The sequence below is a fragment of the Salvelinus alpinus genome, chromosome 30 (assembly GCF_045679555.1).
Source record: "Salvelinus alpinus chromosome 30, SLU_Salpinus.1, whole genome shotgun sequence".
Lineage (NCBI taxonomy): Eukaryota > Metazoa > Chordata > Actinopteri > Salmoniformes > Salmonidae > Salvelinus > Salvelinus alpinus.
This window is the reverse complement of record NC_092115.1, coordinates 32,362,556-32,388,014: the sequence shown is the minus strand read 5'-3', so window position 1 is coordinate 32,388,014 and position 25,459 is coordinate 32,362,556. Positions and strand designations below refer to the sequence as shown.

The window sequence follows — 25,459 nt, the reverse complement described above, 5'->3', positions numbered from 1 at the left end:
TATGATTTTTCAACGCCGATACCGATACTGATTATTGGAGGGCCAAAAAAAGCCGATACCAATTAACCGGACTATTTTTTATATATATATATATATATATATATATTTGTAATAAATGACAATTACAACAATACTGAATGAACAATGAACACTTATTTTAACTTAATATAATACAGAAATAAAATCAATTTAGTCTCATAAATAATGAAACATGTTCAATTTGGTTTAAATAATGCAAAAACACAGTGTTGGAAAGTAAAAGTGCAATGTGCCATGCAAAAAAGCTAACGTTTAAGTTCCTTGCTCAGAACATGAGAACATATGAAAGCTGGTGGTTCCTTTTAACATGAGTCTTCAATATTCCCAGTTAAGAAGTTTAGGTTGTAGTTCTAGGAATTATAGGACTATTTCTCTCTATACCATTTGTATTTCATATACCTTTGACTATTGGATGTTCTTATAGGAGCTTTAGTATTGCCAAGCCTATCAACTCCCAAGATTAGGCTGAAGCCATAAACAGCGCTGTGCATCCCAGCATTGCTAAGAGCTGCTGTTTGAATGAATGCTTACGAGCCTGCTGCTGCCTACCACCGCTCAGTCAGACTGCTCTATCAAATAACAAATAATTTACTTAATTATAATATAATAAACACAGAAACAAAACGTTTATTCTTTCAGTGAAATACAGAACCGTTCCGTAATTTATCGAACGGGTGGCAACCCTAAGTTTAAATATTACTGTTACATTGCACAACCTTCAATGTTATGTCATAATTATGTACAATTCTGGCAAATTAATTACGGTCTTTGTTAGGAATAAATGGCCTTTCAACAGTTCACGAGCCAGGCGGCCCAAACTGCTGCATATACCCTGACTCTGCTTGCACTGAACGCAAGAGAAGTGACACAATTTCCCTAGTTAATACTGCCTGCTAACATGAATTTATTTTATCTACATATGCATTGACGTTTATGGTTAGGTACATTTGTGCAACTAATGTGCTTTTATTCGTGAATGCGCTTTTGTTAACTCATCAAGTTGAAGTAGGCTGTGATTCAATGACAAATTAACAGGCACCGCATTGACTATATGCAATGCAGAACAAGCTAGTTAACCTAGTAATATCATCAACCATGTGTTGTTAACTAGTGATTATGTGAAGATTGATTGTTTTTTATAAGATAAGTTTAATGCTAGCTAGCAACTTAACTTGGCTCCTTGCAGCCACAAGGTCCTTTTGATGCTGCACTCGTGTAACAGGTGGTCAGCCTGCCACGCAGTCTCCTCGTGGATTGCAATATAATCGGCCATAATCGGCATCCAAAAAGGCCAATTACCGATTGTTATGAAAACTTGAAATCGGCCCTAATTAATAGGCCATGCCAATTAATTGGTCGACCTCTAGTGTGAACGATGCTGAGTAGGTGTAGACAAAGAGCTCTTTTTTTATTTAACCTTTATTTAACTATGCAAATCAGTTTACATCAGTTTACATTTTTTTTATTTAACCTTTATTTAACCAGGTAGGCTAGTTTATATGCAAGTTATAGTTTATATACAAGTTCTCATTTACAACTGCGACCTGGCCAAAATAAAGCAAAGCAGTGTGACACAGACAACAACACAGAGTTACACATGGAATAAACAATAAACAAGCCAATAACACAATAAACAAATCAATGACACAGTAGAAAAAAAGAAAGTCTATATACAGTATGTGCAAAAGGCATGAGGAGATAAGGCAATAAATAGGCCATAGTAGCGAAGAATTACAATTTAGCAGATTAACACTGGAGTGATAAATGAGCAGATGATGATGTGCAAATAGAAATACTGGTGTGCAAAAGAGCAGAAAAGTAAATAAAAACAGTATGGGGATGAGGTAGGTAGATTGGGTGGGCTATTTACAGATGGACTATGTACAGCTGCAGCGATCGGTTAGCTGCTCAGATAGCTGATGTTTAAAGTTGGTGAGAGAAATATAAGTCTCCAGCTTCAGCAATTTTTGCAATTCGTTCCAGTCACTGGCAGCAGAGAACTGGAAGGAAAGGCGGACAAATGAGGTGGTGGCTTTGGGGATGATCAGTGAGATATACCTGCTAGAACATGTGCTACGGGTGGGTGTTGTTATCATGACCAGTGAACTGAGATAAGGCGGAGCTTCACCTAGCATAAACTTATAGATGACCTGGAGTCAGTGGGTCTGGCGACGAATATGTAGCGAGGGCCAGCCAACTAGAGCATACAGGTCACAGTGGTGGGTGGTATAAGGTGATTTGGTAACAAAACGGATGGCACTGTGAAAGACTGCATCCAGTTTGCTGAGTAGAGTATTGGAAGCTATTTTGTAGATGACATCGCCGAAGTCGAGGATCGGTAGGATAGTCAGTTTTACTAGGGTAAGTTTGGCGGCATGAGTGAAGGAGTCTTTGTTGCGAAATAGAAAGCCGATTCTAGATTTGATTTTGGATTGGAGATGTTTAATATGAGTCTGGAAGGAGAGTTTACAGTCTAGCCAGACACCTAGGTGTAACAGTATAACTTTAGTACGTCCCCTCGCCCCGACACGGGCGCGAACCAGGGACCCTCTGCACACATCAACAACTGACACCCACGAAGCATCGTTATCCATCGCTCCACAAAAGCCGCGGCCCTTGCAGAGCAAGGGGCAACACTACATATTGGTTTCAGAGCAAGTGACGTAACTGATTGAAATGCTACTAGCGCGTACCCGCTAACTAGCTAGCCATTTCACATCCGTTACACTCACCCCCCTTTCAACCTCCTCCTTTTCCGCAGCAACCAGTGATCCGGGTCAACAGCATCAATGTAACAGTAACTTTAGGTCGTCCCCTCGCCCCGACACGGGCGCGAACCAGGGACCCTCTGCACACATCAACAACGGTCGCCCACGAAGCATCGTTACCCATCGCTCCACATAAGCCACGGCTAACACAGTTGTCTTCATGCTACAGATTTTGCCATCGACAGCCATCATCACTGTTAAGTCCTGCACAACTAACGTGCTGTTTCCCATTTAACCACACATGTATAAAATCAGTAATGTACAGCAAATTTGTACACATTGTAAAATAGAAAATAGTATTCAGAACGTGACCTACCCCTCGCATCACATTTTCATACTGGGAAGACCTGACGTTCGCGATCTCCCCCTATCTGCAAGCGGGGCCAATCACAACACCCCTTATTGTCATCAGAGTTGAACTAACCAATAAGAATGCTTGAACATCAAATACACATTTCTTTAGAGGCAAGTGGAAACATAACCAACCCTGTTACATTGGTACAATGACGGCCTACCCCGGCCAAACCCTAACCCGGATATTTTTGTTGTTGTTGTGATGCCCAATTACGACCGGTTGTGATATAGCCTGGAATCAAACCAGGGTCGCCTCTAGCACCGAGATGCAGTGCCTTAGACCGCTGCGCCACTAGTAGGTGTACCAACACATTTAAGGGCCATTTTCTCAAAAGTGGGGTTACAAGTTTATCAACTTTCAAAGCAGAATTACTTTCCCATTGTTCCTCAACTGCAGTGTATTATTATATATCATGTTGTAGCTCTATAAGTCTCTACTTTTATCATACGTAAAAAAAATAAAAAAAATAAAAACGATTTTAAATGTTGCTACATAAGACCGAATTGAGGCAGTCAGTCACATATTTGGAATGGACGTTGTGTCAGCTAGATCGATCACTTACTTTCCAAAAGCAGCGACAGTACCAAGGTTGCTGAATTCATCATCATCTGAGCTTGATTCGGATTCTGAGTCTAGTGGAGGCTCGGTTCTGAGGAGCCTGTGGCCGGACCCCTTTTTGGTTTTCTTCCTTTTACTGTCCCCAAGTCCGATCAATGCATCGAGTTCTTTCCTCTTCTTCATCCTCTTCTGTGGGGTCAGCGAACCCGCTGAGCCCGACTTAAAACCGACCAAATCCAACGTTTTATCCAGTTTGGTTGTTGTATAAAGTCCTCTAGGTAGCTAGTCAGTACTACTAGCTAAAGTTGATTATCTGATAAGGCTTGTTGTTAGCCAACTAGCTACCTGGCTAACGTTAGCTAGCTAACGTCGTAATTTGAAACTACTACCATGAGCTACCAAGCATGTACCTAAGCTTGTTAGACAGCTAGCATGATATATTAAAAGCTCGTTGTCCTGGGTCAACGTCTAAAATAGTGAGCAACCCAGCTAATAACTAGCAGCTATTTTGACACTGGCCGCTCAATCCACCGCCCAAGGCACAACCAGAAGTTAAAATGGCGATTTTGAGATAGCTACTGAGCGAAAGACGGTATACAGTGTAAGCTATACATCAGGTTACTTTTAGTAGCACTTCCAAGACAGTATACATCTAACCAAAAATGTTTAAATGTCTGTGCAGTCGTAAATGCATCTGACGCGCTAATAATGTTGTTTTGATGTTGACCATCTGACAGAGCCGCCCACACTGGCAGCTTCCTTGATGTTCTTCTTTGCTATCATTGTGTTCCCACATTTGGTTATGCATGCTGCCACCTACTGTGCCGGAGTGTGTGGTCAATCACGTTGCATTTTGTGATAACAAAAATAAAGGGGAAAGGAATAAATTGCACCACCAATTTACGCTACACCTATATACCACCATTTAACCCTTGTGTGGTGTTCATGTTGTGTTATTCACCCAATGTTCGCGGGTCTGATGGACCCACAACATTATTGGGTTTTTAAAACAATACAGCCATGACAATTTACGTAAAAATACTTAATACTTAATACTTAGATGTTGACTTATATCAATTACAAGCAATAAAGACAGCTTACATGGTTAATATTTGCCATTTACCTCTGCTAGATCACATTTATCAATAAAAGTGCCATTCGTTTGCTTTGATAAAATGTAATTTATGTAAACAAAAATCGATTCTTATTTTTTTATTTTTTTTATTTCACCTTTATTTAACCAGGTAGGCTAGTTGAGAACAAGTTCTCATTTGCAACTGCGACCTGGCCAAGATAAAGCAAAGCAGTTCAACACATACAACAACACAGAGTTACACATGGAATAAACAAACATACAATCAATAATACAGTAGAAAAATCTATATACAGCATGTGCAAATGAGGTAGGATAAGATAAGAGAGGTAAGGCAATAAATAGGCCATGGTGGTGAAGTAATTACAATATAGCAATTAAACACTGGAATGGTAGAATGTGCAGAAGATGAATGTGCAAGTAGAGATACTGGGGTGCAAATGAGCAAGATAAATAAATAAATACATTATGGGGATGAGGTAGATTGGATTGGCTATTTACAGATGAGCTATGTACAGGTGCAGTAATCTGTGAGCTGCTCTGACAGCTGGTGCTTAAAGCTAGTGAGGGAGGTAAGAGTCTCCAGCTTTAGTGATTTTTGCAGTTCATTCCAGTCATTGGCAGCAGAGAACTGGAAGGAGAGGCGGCCAAAGGAAGAATTGGCTTTGGGGGTGACCAGTGAGCTATACCTGCTGGAGCGCGTGCTACGGGTGGGTGCTGCTATGGTGACCAGTGAGCTGAGATAAGGCGGGGCTTTACCTAGCAGAGACTTCTAGATGACCTGGAGCCAGTGGGTTTGGCGATGAGTATGAAGCGAGGGCCAGACAACGAGAGCGTACAGGTCGCAGTGGTGGGTAGTATATGGAGCTTTGGTGACAAGACGGATGGCACTGTCATAGACTGCATTCAATTTGTTGAGTAGAGTGTTGGAGGCTATTTTGTAAATGACATCGCCGAAGTCGAGGATCGGTAGGATTGTCAGTTTTACGAGGGTATGTTTGGCAGCATGAGTAAAGGATGCTTTGTTGCGAAATAGAAAGCCAATTCTAGATTTAATTTTGGATTGGAGATGTTTAATGTGAGTCTGGAAGAAGAGTTTACAGTCTAACCAGACACCTAGGTATTTGTAGTTGTCCACATATTCTAAGTCAGAACCGTCCAGAGTAGTGATGCTGGACGGGAGGGCAGGTGCGGGCAGCAATCTGTTGAAGAGCATGCATTTAGTTTTACTTGCATTTAAGAGCAGTTGGAGGCCACGGAAGGAGAGTTGTATGGCATTGAAGCTCATCTGTGGGTTAGTTAACACAGTGTCCAAAGAAGGGCCAGAGGTATACAGAATGGTGTCGTCTGCATAGAGGTGGATCAAAGAATCACCAGCAGCAAGAGCGACATCATTGATGTATACAGAGAAGAGAGTCGGCCCGAGAATTGAACCCTGTGGCACCCACATAGAGACTGCCAGAGGTTCGGACAACAGGCCCTCCGATTTGACATACTGAACTCCATCAAAGAAGTAGTTGGTGAACCAGGCGAGGCAATCATTTGAGAAGCCAAGACTGTTGAGTCTGCCAATAAGAATGTTGTGATTGACAGAGTCGAAAGCCTCAGCCAGGTCGATGAATACGGCTGCACAGTAATGTCTCTTATCGATGGCAGTTATGATATCGTTTAGGACCTTGAGCGTGGCTGAGGTGCACCCATGACAAGCTCTGAAACCAGATTGCATAGCGGAGAAGTTACGGTGGGATTCGAAATGGTCGGTATTCTGTTTGTTAACTTGGCTTTCGAAGACCTTAGAAAGGCAGGGTAGAAGAGATATAGGTCTGTAGCAGTTTGGGTCTAGAGTGTCTCCCCCTTTGAAGAGGGGGATGACCGCGGCAGCTTTCCAATCTATGGGAATCAGACGATATGAGAGGTTGAACAGGCTAGTAATAGGGGTTGCAACAGTTTCGGCAGATCATTTTAGAAAGAGAGGGTTCAGATTGTCTAGCCCGGCTGATTTGTAGGGGTCCAGATTTTGCAGCTCTTTCAGAACATCAGCTATCTGGATTTGGATGAAGGAGAAGTGGGGAAGGTTTGGGCGAGTTGCTGTGGGGAGCGCAGGGCTGTTGACCGGGGTAGGGGTAGCCAGGTGGAAAGCATGGCCAGCCGTAGAAAAATGCTTATTGAAATTCTCAATTATAGTGGATTTATCGGTGGTAACAGTGTTACCTAGCCTCAGTGCATTGTGCAGCTTTGAGGAGGTGCTCTTATTCTCCATGGACTTTACAGTGTCCCAGAAGTTTGAGTTTGTGCTACAGAATACAAATTCCTGCGTGAAAAAGCTAGCCTTAGCTCTCCTAACTGCCTGTGTATATTTGTTCCTAACTTCCCTGAAAATGTGCATATCACGGGGGCTGTTTGATGCTAATAATCAAGACATGGGTGGAATAAATCGTGTTTATCTTGAACAAATATAAATGAAACAAGGTTTTCACCACTATGGATGTTTATTGCTTTGAACTGAAATAACTTTTGGATCAGAGTGGTGTGTGTGTGTGTGTTTAACCTTTATTTAACTAGGCAAGTCAGTTAAAGTCTTACTTACAATGACGGTCTACCCCGGCCAAACCCGGACGACGCTGGACTAATTGTGCCCCGCCCTATGGGACTCCCAATCATGGCCGCATGTGATACAGCCTGGATTCGAACCAGGGACTGTAGTGACGCCTCTTGCACTGAGATGCATTGCCTTAGACCGCTGCGTCCATGTGTGTGTGTTAACTATTTAACTGTACTAGAATGCTTAAAAGGCCGCTAAAATGTTAAATATCGTTATTCGGTATCAGTTTTTTTTGGCAAGGAAAATATCAGTATCGGCCAAAAACTTAATATCAGTGCATCACTAGTAAAAACACTTAGTTCAGGAATTTTACATCTCACTCACTCACATATATAGTTACAGCAGGCCAAGGTAGGCGGGTCAGACACACACACACATTGAACAACATCACTCACACTTCCGGTATTGGAGTTGGTTCTGTGGGTCTTGCGGATGGGGCACCAGCATCCTCCTTTTGAATCCTCCCCATGACGGCTGCAGAAGCTGGGGTCCTTGGGATTTGTTGCCTTCTCTGGATTTGAGGTCTTACCAATGACTTGCCCAGCTCCTCGAGAAAGAGCCATCTCATCTGGAGCTTCCCTTTGTTCCAACCTGGGTCCAACACCATCCAGATGACAAACACGTTGTACGCCGAGTTGTCCAAGATGTTGAAGAATATCACAAGTGGCCAGCGTAGGGTTCTTCTTTTGCAGCTGTAGCGAGTCACCAGCTTGTCTAAATTGTCCACCCCTCCTTTTGTGGCATTGTAATCCATTATGATTTCATTTTTTTTATGTTCCTGGTCACAGATTCTCCCATCCCTGTGCAGCGTACTCATGAGTACCACATTGTTGCCTTTCTTTGGCACGTAGGACACTAGGGACGTGTCGGCCGTGAACACAAACACAAGCTAATTTATAGGCCTGTTCCGTGTATTCAATAGATGGGGTGGGTGCACTGGCTTGTTTTTTCGAACTGTGTCCCTGTGTCACATCCAGGACAACCCGCATCCCATGGTTCTTCTCAGGGTCTCTTCCATCTGGCTTCCCCGTATACACTTGCAAGTTCCACGCATATGATGAAGCAGCATCACAGGCAGCCCAGATCTTGATTCCATATTTTGCGGGTTCAGACGGTATGTACTGCCTGAAGGTGCAGCTCATCAACAGTTACAGTACATATAGACATACATACATACACATACACATAGATACACAAATACAGTGCCTTGCAAAAGTATTAATCTCCCTTGGCATTTTTCCTGTTTTATTGCATTACAACCTGTAATTTAAATAGATTTTTATTTGGATTTCATGTATTGGACATACACAAAATAGTCCAAATTGGTGAAGTGAAATGAAAAAAAGAATTATAAAAAAAAATAAAAAAAAGGAAAAGTGGTGCATGCATAAGTATTTACCCCCTTTGCTATGAAGCCCCTAAATAAGATCTGGTGCAACCAATTACCTTCAGAAGTTAAAAAAAAGTCCACCTGTGTGCAACCTAAGTGTCACATGATCTGTCACATGATCTCAGTATATATACACCTGTTCTGAAAGGCCCCAGAGTCTGCAACACCGCTCAGCAAGCGGCACCACCAAGCAAGCGGCACCATGAAGACCAAGTAGCTCTCCAAACAGGTCAGGGACAAAGTTGTGGGGAAGTACAGATCAGGGTTGGGTTATAAAAAAATATCAGAAACTTTGAACATCCCACAGAGCACCATTGAATCTATTATTAAAAAATGGAAAGAATATGGCACCACAACCAACCTGCTAAGAGAGGGCCGCCCACCAAAACTCACGGACCAGGCAAGGAGGGCATTAATCAGAGGCAACAAAGAGACCAAAGATAACCCTGAAGGAGCTGCAAAGCTCCACAGCGGAGATTGGAGTATCTGTCCATAGGACCACCTTAAGCCGTACACTCCACAGAGCTGGTCTTTACAAAAGAGTGGCTGAAAAAAAAACATTGCTTAAAGAAATAAATGAGCAAACTCGTTTGATGTTCACCAAAAGGCGTGTGGAAGACTCCCCAAATATATGGAAGAAGCTACTCTGGTCAGATGAGACAAAAATTTAGCTTTTTGGCCATCAAGGAAAATGCTATGTCTGGCGCAAAACCCAACACCTCTCATCACCCCTGAGAACAGCATGATTCTGGTGGCAGAATCATGCTGTGGGGATGTTTTTCATCTGCAGGGACTGGGAAACTTGTCAGAATTTAAGGAATGATGGATGGTGCTAAATACAGGGAAATTCTTGAGGGAAACCTGTTTCAGTCTTCCAGAGATTTGAGACTGGGACGGAGGTTCACCTTCCAGCAGGACAATGACCCAAAGCATAATGCTAAAGCAACACTCGGGTGGTTTAAGGGGAAACATTTAAATATATTGGAATGGCCTAGTCAAAGCCCTGACTACAATCCAATTGAGAATCTGTGGTATGACTTAATTTTTTTTTTTTTTTGTCTTGTTTGTTTCACAATAAAATATATTTTGCATCTTCAAAGTGGTAGGTATGTTGTGTAAATCAAATGATACAAACCTTCAAAAAATCTATTTTAATTCCAGGTTGTAAGGCAACAAAATAGGAAAAATGCCAAGGGGGATGAATATTTACGCAAGCCACTGTATACTCCAAAAACATGTAATTAAATAGGAAAACAAACCCAGTAAAATTCAACATTTGTATGAATGTAACCCTCTGTTGAACATCCAAGCCAAAACACAGAAAATTGACTGGCAAACGCCTGGTAATTAATGCCCGTCCTGCAGAGCAGCAGTGTTCACTCGGCTATACAACCTGCAAACCCGTGCCATTCGGCACCAAGCACCAGGGCGGACCAACCAGTCAAATAGTAAAGAATAATACACATGGTCCTTTGGGAGTATACATTTGTATGTATTGTAGCGACCCGCACAGACAGCGGTGTGTTATGTGGTAGGCTATTAGTGGGTTGTGTTGTACTTACCAGTGTTCGCGGGGTCCGACATGCCAATCAACCTGCTATCTGCCAATCACAGGGATGCCTGGAATGTTCTGATGCTGAGCATCCTGGTGTTTGGCGGAGTGGCGTGGAGGGGGGTTGGGCAGGGGGATGGAGCATTGGAAGTTAAGACCAGGTATAGCCATTGTTCACTCTCTTATGTCTGGGCTTCACAAGAGAAGGTCACGGTTGGCTTGTGGGGTATCTTTTGTTTATTTGGCGTGGGCTATGGCCAAACAGTAGCCTGTGTAAAGTTGTGTTAATAAACCGTCAATTCGTAAACTCAACCCTCTGTCTGGACAATTGTTCCTTTATGATCTTGTCAGGTCATTACAGTATTAAACATGCTCAGATTATGTTAGTAGGGTATCTTATTAAGGCATGGAAAGAGAGCTCATTGGCTAGCCTTAGGTAGCGACTAAGCTAATTACCGTGCCATCTAATTACTGCACTATCTAGCACCGTGGCAATACAGCCGCAGCTAGTTGGTAAAAGCTAATTGTGCAATGTACTGTAAATAAAATACTATTCAAACTATATTGTCCTTGTGAGAACATGTCACCCTATACATACCATCATTGTTCATAACGTTAAGTTACTGGATCAATATTTGTCATTCTTTTGGCAGCAGGGTGGAGGCACGTTACTAATCAAGATATGACTTCACTAGTTGGTCCTTGGTCGCGTTAGCACGGCTATTGCAGGGTCACAGTATGAGCCCACAATGGCTAGTTAGTATTTTGTCGCCTGTCCTCCAGTGGATGTGGGTGCACGACAATGTATTCTTTGGCCTTGGTTGGGTCTAAGAATGTCTTCTGCTCGCAGGAGGGATTAGTGTTCTTCAGTACAGCTGGGTAAAGTATGCCGAACTTGGTGTCCAGAGCGGTGTAGGAGCCCCCTCACCTAGTTTAAAGCTGACCTCTTCTTCATGACTGCCGTGGTGTAGTCCGGGTAAATGTGAATATTCCGGCCACCCGTGGGTGATGGGAGACACTTGTGCTGCCTTACTGAAGATATCCTCCTTCACCTGAAGGTAGTGACATTTAACTGCTATGGGTCTGGGTAGCTCCCCATTCTTTGATTCGGACTGTATGCTTCTGTGCTCACGGTCATGGGTGGGGGTGTAAACTAGGCCTAGAATTTCCTGTAGCTATTTAGCTATGGACAGGGTAGACCGCATTCCGCCTACGGTCTTGAGTCCCTCTCTCATGCAGAAAATGCAACCGTTCCCCCTGCGCTGTCTGTTCTGGAGGTCCTAAACCTTGGAAGTGAGTTTGATGACATCTGATGATAGCCGGGTGACTTGCTCTTCCAGTGTCACCACTTTGTCGGAGTAAATATTTGCGCCATCTTCTAGGCTATTCAGATGGGTGTCATGTCTCGCCAAGTCTTCGTTAACAGAGTCAATGTATATGTTGACCTCGGTGGCGAGAATAGCTATTTGTGTGTATAGGTCAGTGGATAATGACTCCACCTTAGCCAGCACAGTGTTAATGATAGCCGCCATTACCATGGCTCGGTCGGGGGGATCAGAGTCCATGACAGGTGAGCCCGAGGCTTCTACAGAAGCCTGCTTCTTTGTGGCCCGCGGCTGTTGTTGTCTCGACATTTTACCATTAAAAGGCCAAAAAAAGTCAGATTAGTACATTGGGATCGATTCCAAATTAAATGTTACAAAATTAACACGGTGGGGGAGGTGTTGATCAATATTAATAGTAAATTGTTCGCCCTGGATAGGAGCACCGAGAAAATGCGTCTTCACATGTTGCTGCTCACCACCGCCCCCCCAAACTGAGAAACTTTAACGCAAGGGTGAAAACGTACTCATAATATTCCCCCAAAAACTGAAATCAAAGAGCCAACAAAAAAACCTTAGTCTTATTCATGTCTACTCAGATCCCTACAAAGGCTCTGGGGCCTGAGAGGAGGGGGGAACTTATTCTGAGAGTATTCCCTGCAATGTTTTTCGGATGTGAAGTCCTTGAGATCCAAAAACCTTTTAGCTGCATTCACAATGACATCCAGTTTCTTAGATTTCTTGTTAGTTTGGCCAGTATAATTGATCATCTGCGCAATAAATGCAAAAAGTACACTTTCTTCACGATCAGTGTTTCAGGATTCCTTAACTGCTGAACAACATTCTCAGCATGCTGCAGGGACACACACTGCCATGTCTTCCTCATCTCCATTCGGTCCTTCAACTATTTCCACAGCTTACTTATTACACTTGCAACATTGTAGTGGGTTTTGCACATACACTTTCAAACCGTATCTCACATACCCCAGCATTACGTGTCGGGAGAACGTCATGGATACAGCACTAAAACCAATAGGCTTTCATCCCTTTTCCCATCCACAATACGAGCCAAATGACGATTCCCTGTGTTAATACTAGGGATACTTTAAGTAAGTTGTTAAAGTATCCCTGTTGATACTTCCCCCAAAAGGTCTGTTAAGTCAGTGCACAGAATTATGTCTCAGAGCCATCTGTACATTGTTCATAATTTGTCTGCATGAGGAAATATCACTCATCTCAATGAGTACCAAAGATTGTACATTTACTACTATCTATTTGAATACATTCACTGATGTAAACAATTCCTTAAATTGAACAATTTCTTGAATTTGAAATCATATGGTTTTGGGCACACGTTTAGCAATTAACACTGGAACTTCCATGGTTGAAGTATTCTTCACTTTTCTTCTGGTACTTAAATGGTTTAACACTTTTGCTGTTAAATGCTACTGTCTCTGATGTACCCTTCTCCATTTATCTTCCCCGACATAGCATCAGTGGGGAGCCATCAGTTCCTGACAGAGCTGAGTTGAAGCTGCCAAGGCCCTGTTGAGTGAACTTTGACCTTGGCCTGACCTATCTCCTCTAGAGTGGAACCCCACTGTGAACCCTAACCTTTTTGCACTTGACCCTTCGGCCTGTATGGACTACTGCGCTATAGGCTACAGTGCACGTGCTTATTAGATCATAAATAAAAGTGAAATAAAAAAATAAAGACCCAATGCATATCTTTATTCTATCAACTCACTAATTTCACTCACATTCCTACTTAAGTGATTGATACCGCTACCACACGGTTCTCTCTGTACACCAAACCTGCAAAGTTCGGGGGTAAGAGGCCACTAAGTTCCAGTGAAGGGAAATCTTAATGCTACAGCATACAATGACATTCTAGACAATTCTGTGCTTCCAACTTTGTGGCAACAGTTTGGGGTAGGCCCTTTCCTGTTTCAGCATGACAATGCCCCCGTGCACAATGCGAGGTCCATACAGAAATAGTTTGTCGAGACCGGTGTGGAAGGACTTGACTGGCCTCCACAGATCCCTGACCTCAACCCCATCGAACACCTTTGGGATGAATTGGAACGCCGACTGCGAGCCACGACTAATTTCTCCATATCAGTGCCCGACCTCACTAATGCTCTTGTGGCTGAATGGAAACAAGTCTCTGCAGCAATGTTCCAACATCTAGAGGAACGCCTTCCCAGAAGAGTGGAGGCTGTTATAGCAGCAAAGGGGGAACTAACCCCATATCAATGCCCATTATTTTAGAATGAGATGTTTGACGGGCAGGTGTCCACATACTTTTGGTCATGTAGTGTACTATGATACTCTGCCTTTGTGCTGCAATGGGAATGAACAGGATATAAACTATTGTGCGGAAGCAAATACATCCAGTACAGCAGTAGAGAAATTTAAGCAGTAAAAATTTAATCAGAGGCTCACCTCTACTTAGAACACCTGGTGTGGGGACATGCGTCACGCTGTGGGTCTTTGCTAAACCCTCAGCATGATGCTCCAATTCAAAGCATCGGGGGATGTTTCATCTCTTCGCCGGATTTTTCACTTTTTCATCTCGGGGTTAAGACTGAAAAGGATGGCATTTTAACATGCCGCCTAGTCACAGCCATGAAGCAGGGATTGGGTGGTATTACCAGTCTACCATACTCTTGATTACAATAAAACACTTGTTTGCACACTTTGTTCACAGTAGGGGTCCCCCTATTCTCATCAGGACTTATCCCCGCCAACGCAACTGTCTGTCAGGCAGCGATCTCTCTCGTGCGTTGAGTGAGAATGTAAATTGTTGGCATGATGGGAGATACTGCATAGAATTGACTACTAATTGGATGCTTTCATCTGACATGACAGCCTTTTCGAATACAGATTAACAGCGTCAGTTCGTGGAAGGGCCGCTCCTGGAATACTGATTCTGCTCACTCAGGGCTATGTTACCCATTTATTGTGGTCCACGGACCTTAATGTGTAATAGCTGTATCCATACATCTCCATCAGGAATTATATTTGAGACGGTCTTATTGTCTGTGATGCAAGGCCTAAGGCTAAAACAGTATGTGGTACTCAGTTGAAGAAGAGCTACGCTGAACAAAAATATGTAACGCAACATGCAACAATTTCAAAGATTTTACTGAGTTTCAATTCATATAAGGAAATCAGTCAATTGAAATAAATTCATTAGGCCCTAATCTATGGATTTCACATGACTGGGAATACAGGTATGCATCTGTTGGTCACAGATACCGTAAAAAACAGTAGGGGCGTGGATCAGAAAAGCAGTCAGTATCTGGTGTGACCACCATTTGCCTCATGCACCACGACACATCTCCTTCACATAGAGTTGATCAGGCTGTTGGTTGTGGCCTGTGGAATGTTGATCAGGCTGTTTGAAGTGGCTGGATATTGGCAGGAACTGGAACACGCTGTTGTACACGTCGATCCAGAGCATCCCAAACACGCTCAATCGGTGTCATGTCTGGTGAGTATGCAGGCCATTGAAGAACTGGGCAATGTTCAGCTTCCAGGAATTGTGTACAGATCCTTGTGACATGGGGCCATGCATTATCATGAATGGCACGACAATGGGCCTTAGGATTTCGTCAAGGTATCTTTGTCCATTAAAATTGCCATTGATAAAATGCAAATTGTGTTCATTGTCCGTAGCTTATGCCTGCCCATACCATAACCCTACCGCCACCATGGGGCACTCTGTTCACAACGTTGATATGAGCAAACCCCTCGCACACACAACACCATACAAGCTGTCTGCCATCTGCCCGGTACAGTTGAAACCGGGATTCATCCGTGAAGAGTACACTTCTCCAGCGTGCCAGTGGCCATCGAAGGTGAGCATTTGGCCACTGAAGTTGGTTACAACGCCAAACTTCAGTCGGGTCAAGACCCTGGTGAGGACGACTAGCACGAGATGAGCTTCCCTGAGAGGGTTTCTGACAGTTTGTGCAGAAATTCTTTGGTTATCTAAACCCACAGTTTCATCAGCTGTCCGGGTGGCTCGTCTCAAACCATCCTGCAGATGAAGAAGGCAGATGTGTAGGTCCTGGGCTGGCGTGGTTACACGTGGTCTGCGGTTGTGAGGTCAAATTCTCTGAAAAGACAGTGGCTTATGGTAGAGACATTAACATTAAATTCTCTAGCAACAGTTCTGATGGACATTCCTGCAGTCAGCATGCCAATTATACACTCCTCAAAACGTGAGACATCTGTAGCATTGTGTTGTGTGACAAAACTGCACATTTTAGAGTGGTGTTTTATTGTCCCGAGCACAAGCTGCACCTATCTAATGATCATGCTGTTTATTCCTCAAGAGTCTAGTGACACACCCGTGTGTCAATTTAAGTAACATAATAAAAAAATCCCTATCCAAATCCGTCAGTTTAAGATAGAAATATACCCTCCACCCCTACTAACCCCTCCACCCCTACTATGGGGGGGGTAATAGGGGTGGAGGGGATATTAGGAGTGTAGGCGATGGTAGCAGTAGAGGGGATATCGCTAGCGTTTTCATGGGCTGTGTCTCAATCTGCCGCATCCGCCTATGGCGACCTCCCGCATCTGCGGTGGAAGGTGGCCGAGCTAGAATGGTGGTTTTCAGACCATGAGACATCCCGAAAATCGGTATTCTTACAAAAACGTCTGTAACGTCCCAACAGTTTGGCCTACTGACTAATATGACCCCACGAACACGATGGTGTTCTCCACAAGTGTCACAGGACTCGTCTGAAGGTAACCCATACAAATGAATATGTATTAAAAAAATACACAAAAATAAATAACACAAATTTATACCTCCTAGATATAGGACATTTTTCAAAATCTTATTCCTTATGATTTATTTTCTGACTGTCTTTTTGCCATTTATGAATGTGTTATTCAATGCGCTTCAATTTTTCTTGTATACCTTAAGGGGTCCTAAAATTCAAAATCAAATAGCTAAATGATCCATGGTATTACCATCTTAAAACAATTCCATATGTTAGCTTAGTACTCAAACCCCCCCCCCCCCCCCCCCCCCCCAACGGCTTAGACTTTGATTATAATCAGCTTCTTGACATATGTCGCCTGTCAGGTGGATGGATTATCATAGCCTACTCACTAACAGGGATGTAAACAAATTTCTGCACAAAATTTGAGCGAAATAAGCTTTTGTACATTTGGAACATTTCTGTGATATTTTATTTCAGCTCATGATACATGAGACCAACGCTAAACATGTTGCTTTGATTATTTTGCTCAGTATATGTCGGGTCTATAAGAAATATATCTATTAAGATCATTGGTCTCTACACAGTATGCTTCAAGCTACTTTTTTTCTCTCAGAATGAGCTGGTGTATATGCTATTGATCATTCATTGACATTCATCTTGTACTGCACATTGTTGGTTCAACAAAGATTTAGCCTCATGAGACATTTGAGACATCCAATTGGAGTTCACTAAATGGAATATTAGAAACCAGTACATGGGCATTTCACCAGTACAGAGCTATTCTATCACAACATTGAAGGACCACATCACTGCTGGTTTTTATTCTTTCCTTAAGGTTCCACAGTGTGAAATAATGCTGTGTTGATAACCCATCCACTTAACCCGGAAGCCAGCCACACCAATATGTCAGAGGAAACACAGTTCAACTGATGACTGAAGTCAGCCTGCAGGTGCCCGGCCGGTCAAAAGAAGTCGCTAAAGCGCGATGAGCCCCCGCCAAACCCTACCCTAAAAATGCTGGGCCAAATGTGCAAAGCCCCAAGTGACATAGCCTGGGATCAAACCCAGGCCTGTAGTGATGCCTCAATAACTGCAATGTGATGCAGTGCCTTAGACCGCTGCTCCATTCGGGAGGTAGTTACTCTTCTGTTTTTTATAGTATTTGCTTGTGTATATCAGCAGGGGGCAATGTTCTCATATAATACAACTGACTCCTGCCATGCCTGTCAGATAGAGCATGGCAGAGAGTTAGTGTGCAGTGCAGAGTTGACTACCCAGCAAAAAAGGTCAAGCTTGCAGATGGAGGTATTGTTATTGAGGTGTCAGCAAAATGATATGTCAGTTTGATAGTCATTTTATTTCAATCATGTGATCATCAATAATGAATTTGCATATTTGTTGATGATCAATGACATATTGTTCATTAAATATTTACATATCTGTCAGTGCGTCTGTAGTTTGGACATACGGTACCTGTCAAAAGTTTGGACACACCTACTCATTCAAGGGATTTTCTTTCTTTTTACTGTTTTCTACATTGTATAATAATAGTGAAGACATCAAAACTATGAAATAACACATATGGAATCATGTAGTCAACAAAAAAATGTTAAACAAATCAAAATATATTTTTGATTTTAGATTCTTCAAAGTAGCGACCCTTTGCCTTGATGACAATTTTGCTCACTCTTGGCATTCTCTAAACCAGCTTCACCTGGAATGCTTTTCCAACAGTCTTGAAGGAGTTCGCACACATGCTGAGCACTTGTTGGCTGCTTTTCCTTCACTCTGCAGTTGAGGTCAGGTGATTATGGAGGCCAGGTCATCTGATGCAGCACTTCATCAATCTCCTTCTTGGTCAAATAGCCCTTACACAGCCTGGAGGTGTGTTGGGTCATTGTCCTGTTGACAAACAAATGATAGTCCCACTAAGGGCAAACCAGATGGGATGGCGTATCGCTGCAGAATGCTGTGGTAGCCATGCTAGTTAAGTGTGCCTTGAATTCTAAATAAATTACTGACAGTGTAACCAGCAAAGCACCCCCACACCATCACACCTCCTCTGAACAGTTGATGTTGAGATGTATCTGTTACTTGAACTCTGTGAAGCATTTACTTGAATTCTGTGAATAATTTTTGGGTGCTGCAATCTGAGGTGCAGTTAACGCTAATGAACTTATCCTTTGCAAATCATATCAAATCAAAGTTTACTTGTCACGTGCGCCGAATACAACAGGTAGACCTTACAGTGAAATGCTTACTTACAGGCTCTAACCAATAGTGCTAGAAAGGTGTTAGGTGAACAATAGGTAAGTAAAGAAAAAAAACAACAGTAAAAAGACATTAAAAAGACAGTGAAAAACAGTAGCGAGGCTACATACAGACACCGGTTAGTCAGGCTGATTGAGGTAGTATGTACATGTAGATATGGTTAAAGTGACTATGCACATATGATGAACAGAGAGTAGCAGTAGCGTAAAAGAGGGGTTGGTGGGTGGTGGGTGGCGGGACACAATGCAGATAGCCCGGTTAGCCAATGTGCAGGATCACTGGTTGGTCGGTCCAATTGAGGTAGTATGTACATGAATGTATAGTTAAAGTGACTATGCATATATGATAAATAGTCCGGGTAGCCATTTGATTACCTGTCCAGGTGTCTTATGGCTTGGGGGTAAAAACTGTTGAGAAGCCTTTTTGTCCTAGACTTGGCACTCCGGTACCGCTTGCCATGCGGTAGTAGAGAGTACAGTCTATGACTGGGGTTGCTGGGGTCTTTGACAATTTTTAGGGCCTTCCTCTGACACCGCCTGGTGTAGAGGTCCTGGATGGCAGGCAGCTTTGCCCCAGTGATGTACTGGGCCGTACGCACTACCCTCTGTAGTGCCTTGCGGTCAGAGGCTGAGCAATTGCCGTACCAGGCAGTGATGCAACCAGTCAGGATGCTCTCGATGTTGCAGCTGTAGAATCTTTTGAGGCTCTCAGGACCCATGCCAAATCTTTTAAGTTTCCTGTGGGGAAATAGGCTTTGTCATGCCCTCTTCACGACTGTCTTGCTGTATTTGGACCATTCTAGTTGTTGTTGATGTGGACACCAAGGAACTTGAAGCTCTCAACCTGCTTCACTACAGCCCCCTCGATGAGAATGGGGGTGTGCTCGGTCCTCCTTTTCCTGTAGTCCACAGGGATAGGTTGTTATTCTGGTACCACCCGGCCAGGTCTCTGACCTCCTCCCTATAGGCTGTCTCGTTGTTGTCGGTGATCAGGCCTACTGTTGTGTCGTCTGCAAACTTAAAAAAATATATATATGTATTTCTTTTCTCTCCCCTTTTTCGTGGTATCCAATTGGTAGTAGTCTTGTCGCTGCAACTCCCGTACGGACTCAGGAGAGGCGAAGGTCGAGAGCCATGCGTCCTCCGAAACACAACCCAACTTAGCCGCACTGCTTCTTGACACAACGCACATCCAACCCAGAAGCCAGCCGCACCAATGTGTCGGAGGAAACACTGTACACCTGACGACCTGGTCAGCGTGCACTGCGCCCGGCCCACCACAGGAGTCGCTAGTGCACGATGAGACAAGGATATCCCTGCCGGCCAAACCCTCCCTAACCCGGACGACGCTGGGCCAATTGTGCGTCGGCCAATGGACCTCCCGGTCGCGGCCGGCTGCGACAGAGCCTGGGATCGAACCCAGATTCTCTGGTGGCACAGCTAGCACTGCGATGCAGTGCCTTAGACCACTGCGCCACCCAATGATGGTGTTGGAGTCGTGCCTGGCCATGCAGTCGTGGGTGAACAGGGAGTACAGGAGGGGACTGAGCACACACCCCTGTGGAGCTCCAGTGTTGAGGATCAGCGTGGCAGATGTGTTGCTACCTACCCTCACCACCTGGGGGCGGCCTGTCAGGAAGTCCAGGATCCAGTTGTAGAGGGAGGTGTTTAGTACCAGGATCCTTAGCTTAGTGATGAGCTTTGAGGGTACTATGGTGTTGAATGCTGAGCTGTAGTCAATGAATAGCATTCTCACATAGGTGTTCCTTTTGTCCAGGTGGGAAAGGGCAGTGTGGAGTGCAATAGAGATTGCATCCTCTGTGGATCTGTTTGGGCGGTATGCAAATTGGAGTGGGTCTAGGGTTTCTGGGATAATGGTGTTGATGTGAGCCATGACCAACCTTTCAAAGCACTTCATGGCTACGGACGTGAGTGCTACGGGTCTTTAGTCCTTTAGGCAGGTTTCCTTTGTGTTCTTGGGCACAGGGACTATGGTGGTCTGCTTGAAACATGTTGGTATTACAGACTCAATCAGGGACATGTTGAAAATGTCAGTGAAGACACCTGCCAGTTGGTCAGCACATGCCCAGAGCACACGTCCTGGTCATCCATCTGGCCCCGCAGCCTTGTGCATGTTGACCTGTTTAAAGGTCTTACTCACGTCGGCTACGGAGAGCGTGATCACACAGTCCTCCGGAACAGCTGATGTGCTCATGCATGCCTCAGTGTTGCTTGCCTTGAAGCGAGCATAGAAGTGCTTTCGCCTGTCGTGTCACTGTGCAGCTTGCGGCTGTGCTTCCCTTTGTAGTCTGTAATAGTTTGCAAGCCCTGCCACATAAGATGAGCATCGGAGCCGGTGTAGTATGATTCAATCTTAACCGTGTATTGACGCTTTGCCTGTTTGATGGTTCGTCGCAGGGCATAGCAGGATTTCTTGTAAGCTTCCGGGTTAGAGTCCCGCACCTTGAAAGCGACAGCTCTACCATTTAGCTCAGTGCGAATGTTGCCTGTAATCCATGGCTTCTGGTTGGGGTATGTACGTACAGTCACTGTGGGGACAACGTCCTCGATGTACTTATTGATAAAGCCAGTGACTGATGTGGTGTACTCCTCAATGCCATTGCAAGAATCCCGGAACATGTTCCAGTCTGTGATAGCAAAACAGTCCTGTAGTTTAGCATCTGCTTCATCTGACCACTTTTTTATAGACCAAGTCACTGGTGCTTCCTGCTTTAATTTTTGTTTGTAAGCAGGAATCAGGAGGATAGAGTTGTGGTTGGATTTACCAAGTGGAGGGCGAGGGAGAGCTTTGTACGTGTCTCTGTGTGTGGAGTACAGGTGATCTAGAATTTTTTTCCCTCTGGTTGCACATTTGACATGTTGATAGAAATTTGGTAGAACTGATTTAAGTTTCCCTGCATTAAAGTCTCCGGCCACTAAGAGCGCCGCCTCTGGGTGAGTGGTTTCATGTTTGCTTATTTCCTTATACAGCTGACTGAGTGCGGTCTTAGTGCCAGCATCTGTCTGTGGTGGTAAATAAATAGCCACGAAAAGTATAGCTGAAAACTCTATAGGCAAGTAGTGTGGCCTGCAATTTATCACAATATATTCTACTTCAGGCGAGCAAAATCTAGAGACTTCCTTAGATTTCATGCACCAGCTGTCGTTTACAAATATGCACAGACCCCCCCCCCCCCCCCCGTCTTACCGGAGTGTGCGGTTCTATCTTGCCGGTACAGCGTATATCCCGCCAGCTGAATATCCATGTCGTCATTCAGCCACGATTCCGTGAAACATAGGATATTACAGTTTTTGATGTCCCGTTGGTAGGATATTCGTGATCGTACCTCGTCTAATTTATTGTCCAATGATTGCACGTTGGCGAGTAGTATTGACGATAATGGCAGCTTTCCCAATCGCCTTCTCCGGGTCCTGACCAGGCATCCGGCTCTTTGTCCTCTGTACCTGCGTCGCTTCCTCTTGCAAATAACGGGGATGTCGGCCCTGTGGGGTGTTTGGAGAATGTCTTGTGCGTCGTCCTTGTTGTAGAAAAAATCTTTGTCTAATCCGAGGTGAGTGATCGCTGTCCTGACATCCAGAAGCTCTTTTTTTGCCGTAAGATACGGTTGCAGAAACATTATGTACAAAATAAATTACAAATAACGCGGAAAAAAACATAAGAGCACAATATGTTGGGCACCCGTAAAACTGCTGCCATTTCTTCCGCCGCCATTTTCTGGGTGAACAACAGAGGTAACTCTGAGTCTTCATTTCCTGTGGCGTTCCTCATGAGAGCCAATTTCATCATACGCTTTATGGTTTTTGCGACTGCACTTGAAGAAACTTTCAAGTTCTTGAAATTTTCCAGAGTGAATGACTTTGATGTCTTAAAGTAATGATGGAAACTGTCGTTTCTCTTTGCTTATTTGAGCTGTTCTTGCCATAATATGGACTTGGTCTTTTACCAAAACCTTTTTGGTTACTACATGATTCCATATGTGTTATTTCATAGTTTTTATGTCTTCACTATTGTGATGTAAACAATGTAAAAAAATGTATATATATTATTCTACAATGTAGAAAATAGTAAAAACAAAGAAAAACCCTTGAATGAGTAGGTGTCCAAACTTTTGACTGGTACTGTATATGTACCATGGTTTTCTGATCCACGCCCCTACTTTTTTTAATGTATCCGTGACCATTTTTTTTCAGTTGACTGATTTCCTTATATGAACTGTAACTCAGTAAAATAGTAAACCATTTATAATTAGGCTTTTTAAAGGCACATTACACTTAAAAATCTAAAGTTTGTCTGTTTTCAGAACTCAGAAGTTGTCTTCTGTCAACAAATTTTCCCATCCTAGACCATCTGTAGATCCAGCTGTTTGCAAACAATCCAAAATGAATGGAAAAAATGACCACCAAATAATTTCCAGATTTGCGGTGCTTATCTTTTACACTAAAAACTAAAGCTCTTGGTGTTATATTAGATTGTAAACTGTCATGTTCAAAGCATATTGATTATATTGTTGTAACGACGGGGAGAGGTTTGTCTGTGATAAAGAAATGCTCTGCTTTTTTAACATCACATGCAACTAAACAAGTCCTGCATGCTCAGGTTTTGTCGCATCTTGACTATTTTCCAGTTGTATGGTCAGGTGTGGCAAAATAGGATTTAGAAAAGCTGCAGCTGGCCCCGAACAGAGCAGCACTTCTGGCCCTCAAATGTACACAGAGGGCCAATGTCAATAACATGCAGGTTAGTCTTTACTGGTTTAAGGTGGTAGAGAGATTGACTGCATCACTACTGGTCTTTGTTTTATGTATTGACATGCTGAAAGTACCAAATTGTCTGTTCAACCAGTTAATTATTCGTAGTTAAAATGTTTGTTCCTGTTCCTGTCCATTAGTGTTCTGTATTTGTTCTGTGTTTGTGTCGACCTCAAGAAGAATAGCTGTTGTTTCTTCAACAGCTAATGGGGATCCAAATAAAAATAAATACAATTACTAATTTGGCGTTGAGGCATATGGCACAATGCTCTAATTGTTTGCATGCGTAGTGGACTCTTGACATTGTACTACTTTTGAGATCTGAAAACACCTGACAAACTTTGATATAAACTGCTAAAGGGGCGTTACACTCAAAAATTAACTGATAAATTCTCAGATTGAGTACAAGAAGATGCCGAAACGTTGGTGGTTTACCAATAGACATTACTGGGAGCTTATACATTGTGTGTGACTATCTTTACTTTATAGCCTACAGCTTACTCATCGTTAATCAGCACCTCTACTAACTTTTTGGGGGTGTGCACCAGCTCATGCTTTTTACAAGATAAATGCACACCCCATGCAATTGATTGCGTAGAGCCAGCTGTATGCCTCAACACCAACAGGAAAAGAGGAACGCCATATGATTTCCAGATCTTATTTGGTGCTTATCTTTTCTTATTCATGTGGGGGTTTTGCATATAGGTGTATCTACACAAGTAATGCCCTGGGATGTGGACTTAAAGGGATTGTTCACACAAATTACAAAATTACATATCGGTTTCCCTACCCTGTAAGCAGTCTATGAACAACATAAGACAGCAATCCATGCTTGGGTTTTGTTTACCTGGTCACTGTCTCCTTTTTAGCTTTCATAGCACAAAACCAATGTAAGTGAAAATCCCTGATATTAGCATTTTTCGCTTTTCATTTCCAAATCATCTTCAAGTAACTTTATTGAGCTATACAATCAATTGTTGACAACTTTGGGATGATTTGGACTTGCAATGTGAAAATGCTTATATTGAGGATACCCCCTTGCATTGGGGGGGTGAAAATGCTTATATTGAGGATACCCCTTGCATTGGGGGGGTGAAAATGCTTATATTGAGGATACCCCCTTGCATTGGGGGGGTGAAAATGCTTATATTGAGGATACCCCCTTGCTAAACAAAACCAAAGCAGAGAATGCGGTCTTACCTTGTCCAATGACTGCTTACAGGTTAAGGAAACGGATGTACCAATGATGCAATTTGGGTGAACTATCCCCATAAGCCTACTTTTCAGGTATCAAAACATCCGACAGACTTCAAATGTTTTGAGTGTAATGCCCGTGTAGGGGTTGTGTAGTAATGTAGTAGTCTAATAAACAGAACAATTGTATTAATCTAAACTTCTTGTTGTTAAGATTGGCAGATAAGGAAAGAGGGCTGCATCAGAAGCCAGCGTGGAAAAGCATAGAGTGTAACTGTACAGATATCCAGAGCTTCTTGAGGAGTACAGAAGAAAGGAAAAGAGGTCAAAAGTTGCAGACAAGAGTGTTATTGCTGACTCCCTTGTCCTTACAGAAGTGTTTGGTAACAATGCACAACATTGATTTTATACCTGTGTTGTAACCAGGGCTTTTTTAATAATGTTCAATGGTAACACTGTTTTTCATTGGTAGAAATGTTAGGAGCACCACATACAATTTAGAAGCACCAGAAAAATTGATTGAGTTAAATTGATTGAGATAAGGCCTACATTGGGCCAACGTGAATCCCTACCTACTTTTGAAGCTCATCTCCTGAAGAAGATAGCAATTTTCCTTTCTTTCTGTGCCACCAAATGTTTGCATATACTGTTACCAAGTTGTTAGTAGGGCTGCACAATATGGGCAAAAAAATCATATCGCAATTTTTCAACCAAAGATTGCGATTTGACTTGCGCTATAGATCAGAACACTTGGGTGAACTGTTGTAATCATAGAAATATATTGGTTATTCTAATGCTATGGTT

The 25,459-nt window shown here is 43.1% G+C and overlaps 1 protein-coding gene across 3 annotated transcripts in view; it reads right to left on the bottom strand.

Moving 5' to 3' along the window:
* Nucleotides 1-4,501, bottom strand: part of LOC139560451 (EF-hand calcium-binding domain-containing protein 14-like) — a 31,062-nt gene extending 26,561 nt beyond the window's left edge. For all 3 annotated transcript variants that reach the window (XM_071377246.1, XM_071377249.1, XM_071377247.1), the window contains exon 1: nt 3,725-4,501. In XM_071377246.1, the coding sequence (XP_071233347.1) occupies nt 3,725-3,903 (179 nt within the window). In that variant the 5' untranslated portion in view covers nt 3,904-4,501. The remainder of the gene's footprint in view (nt 1-3,724) is intronic.
* Nucleotides 4,502-25,459: the final 20,958 nt, after the last annotated feature.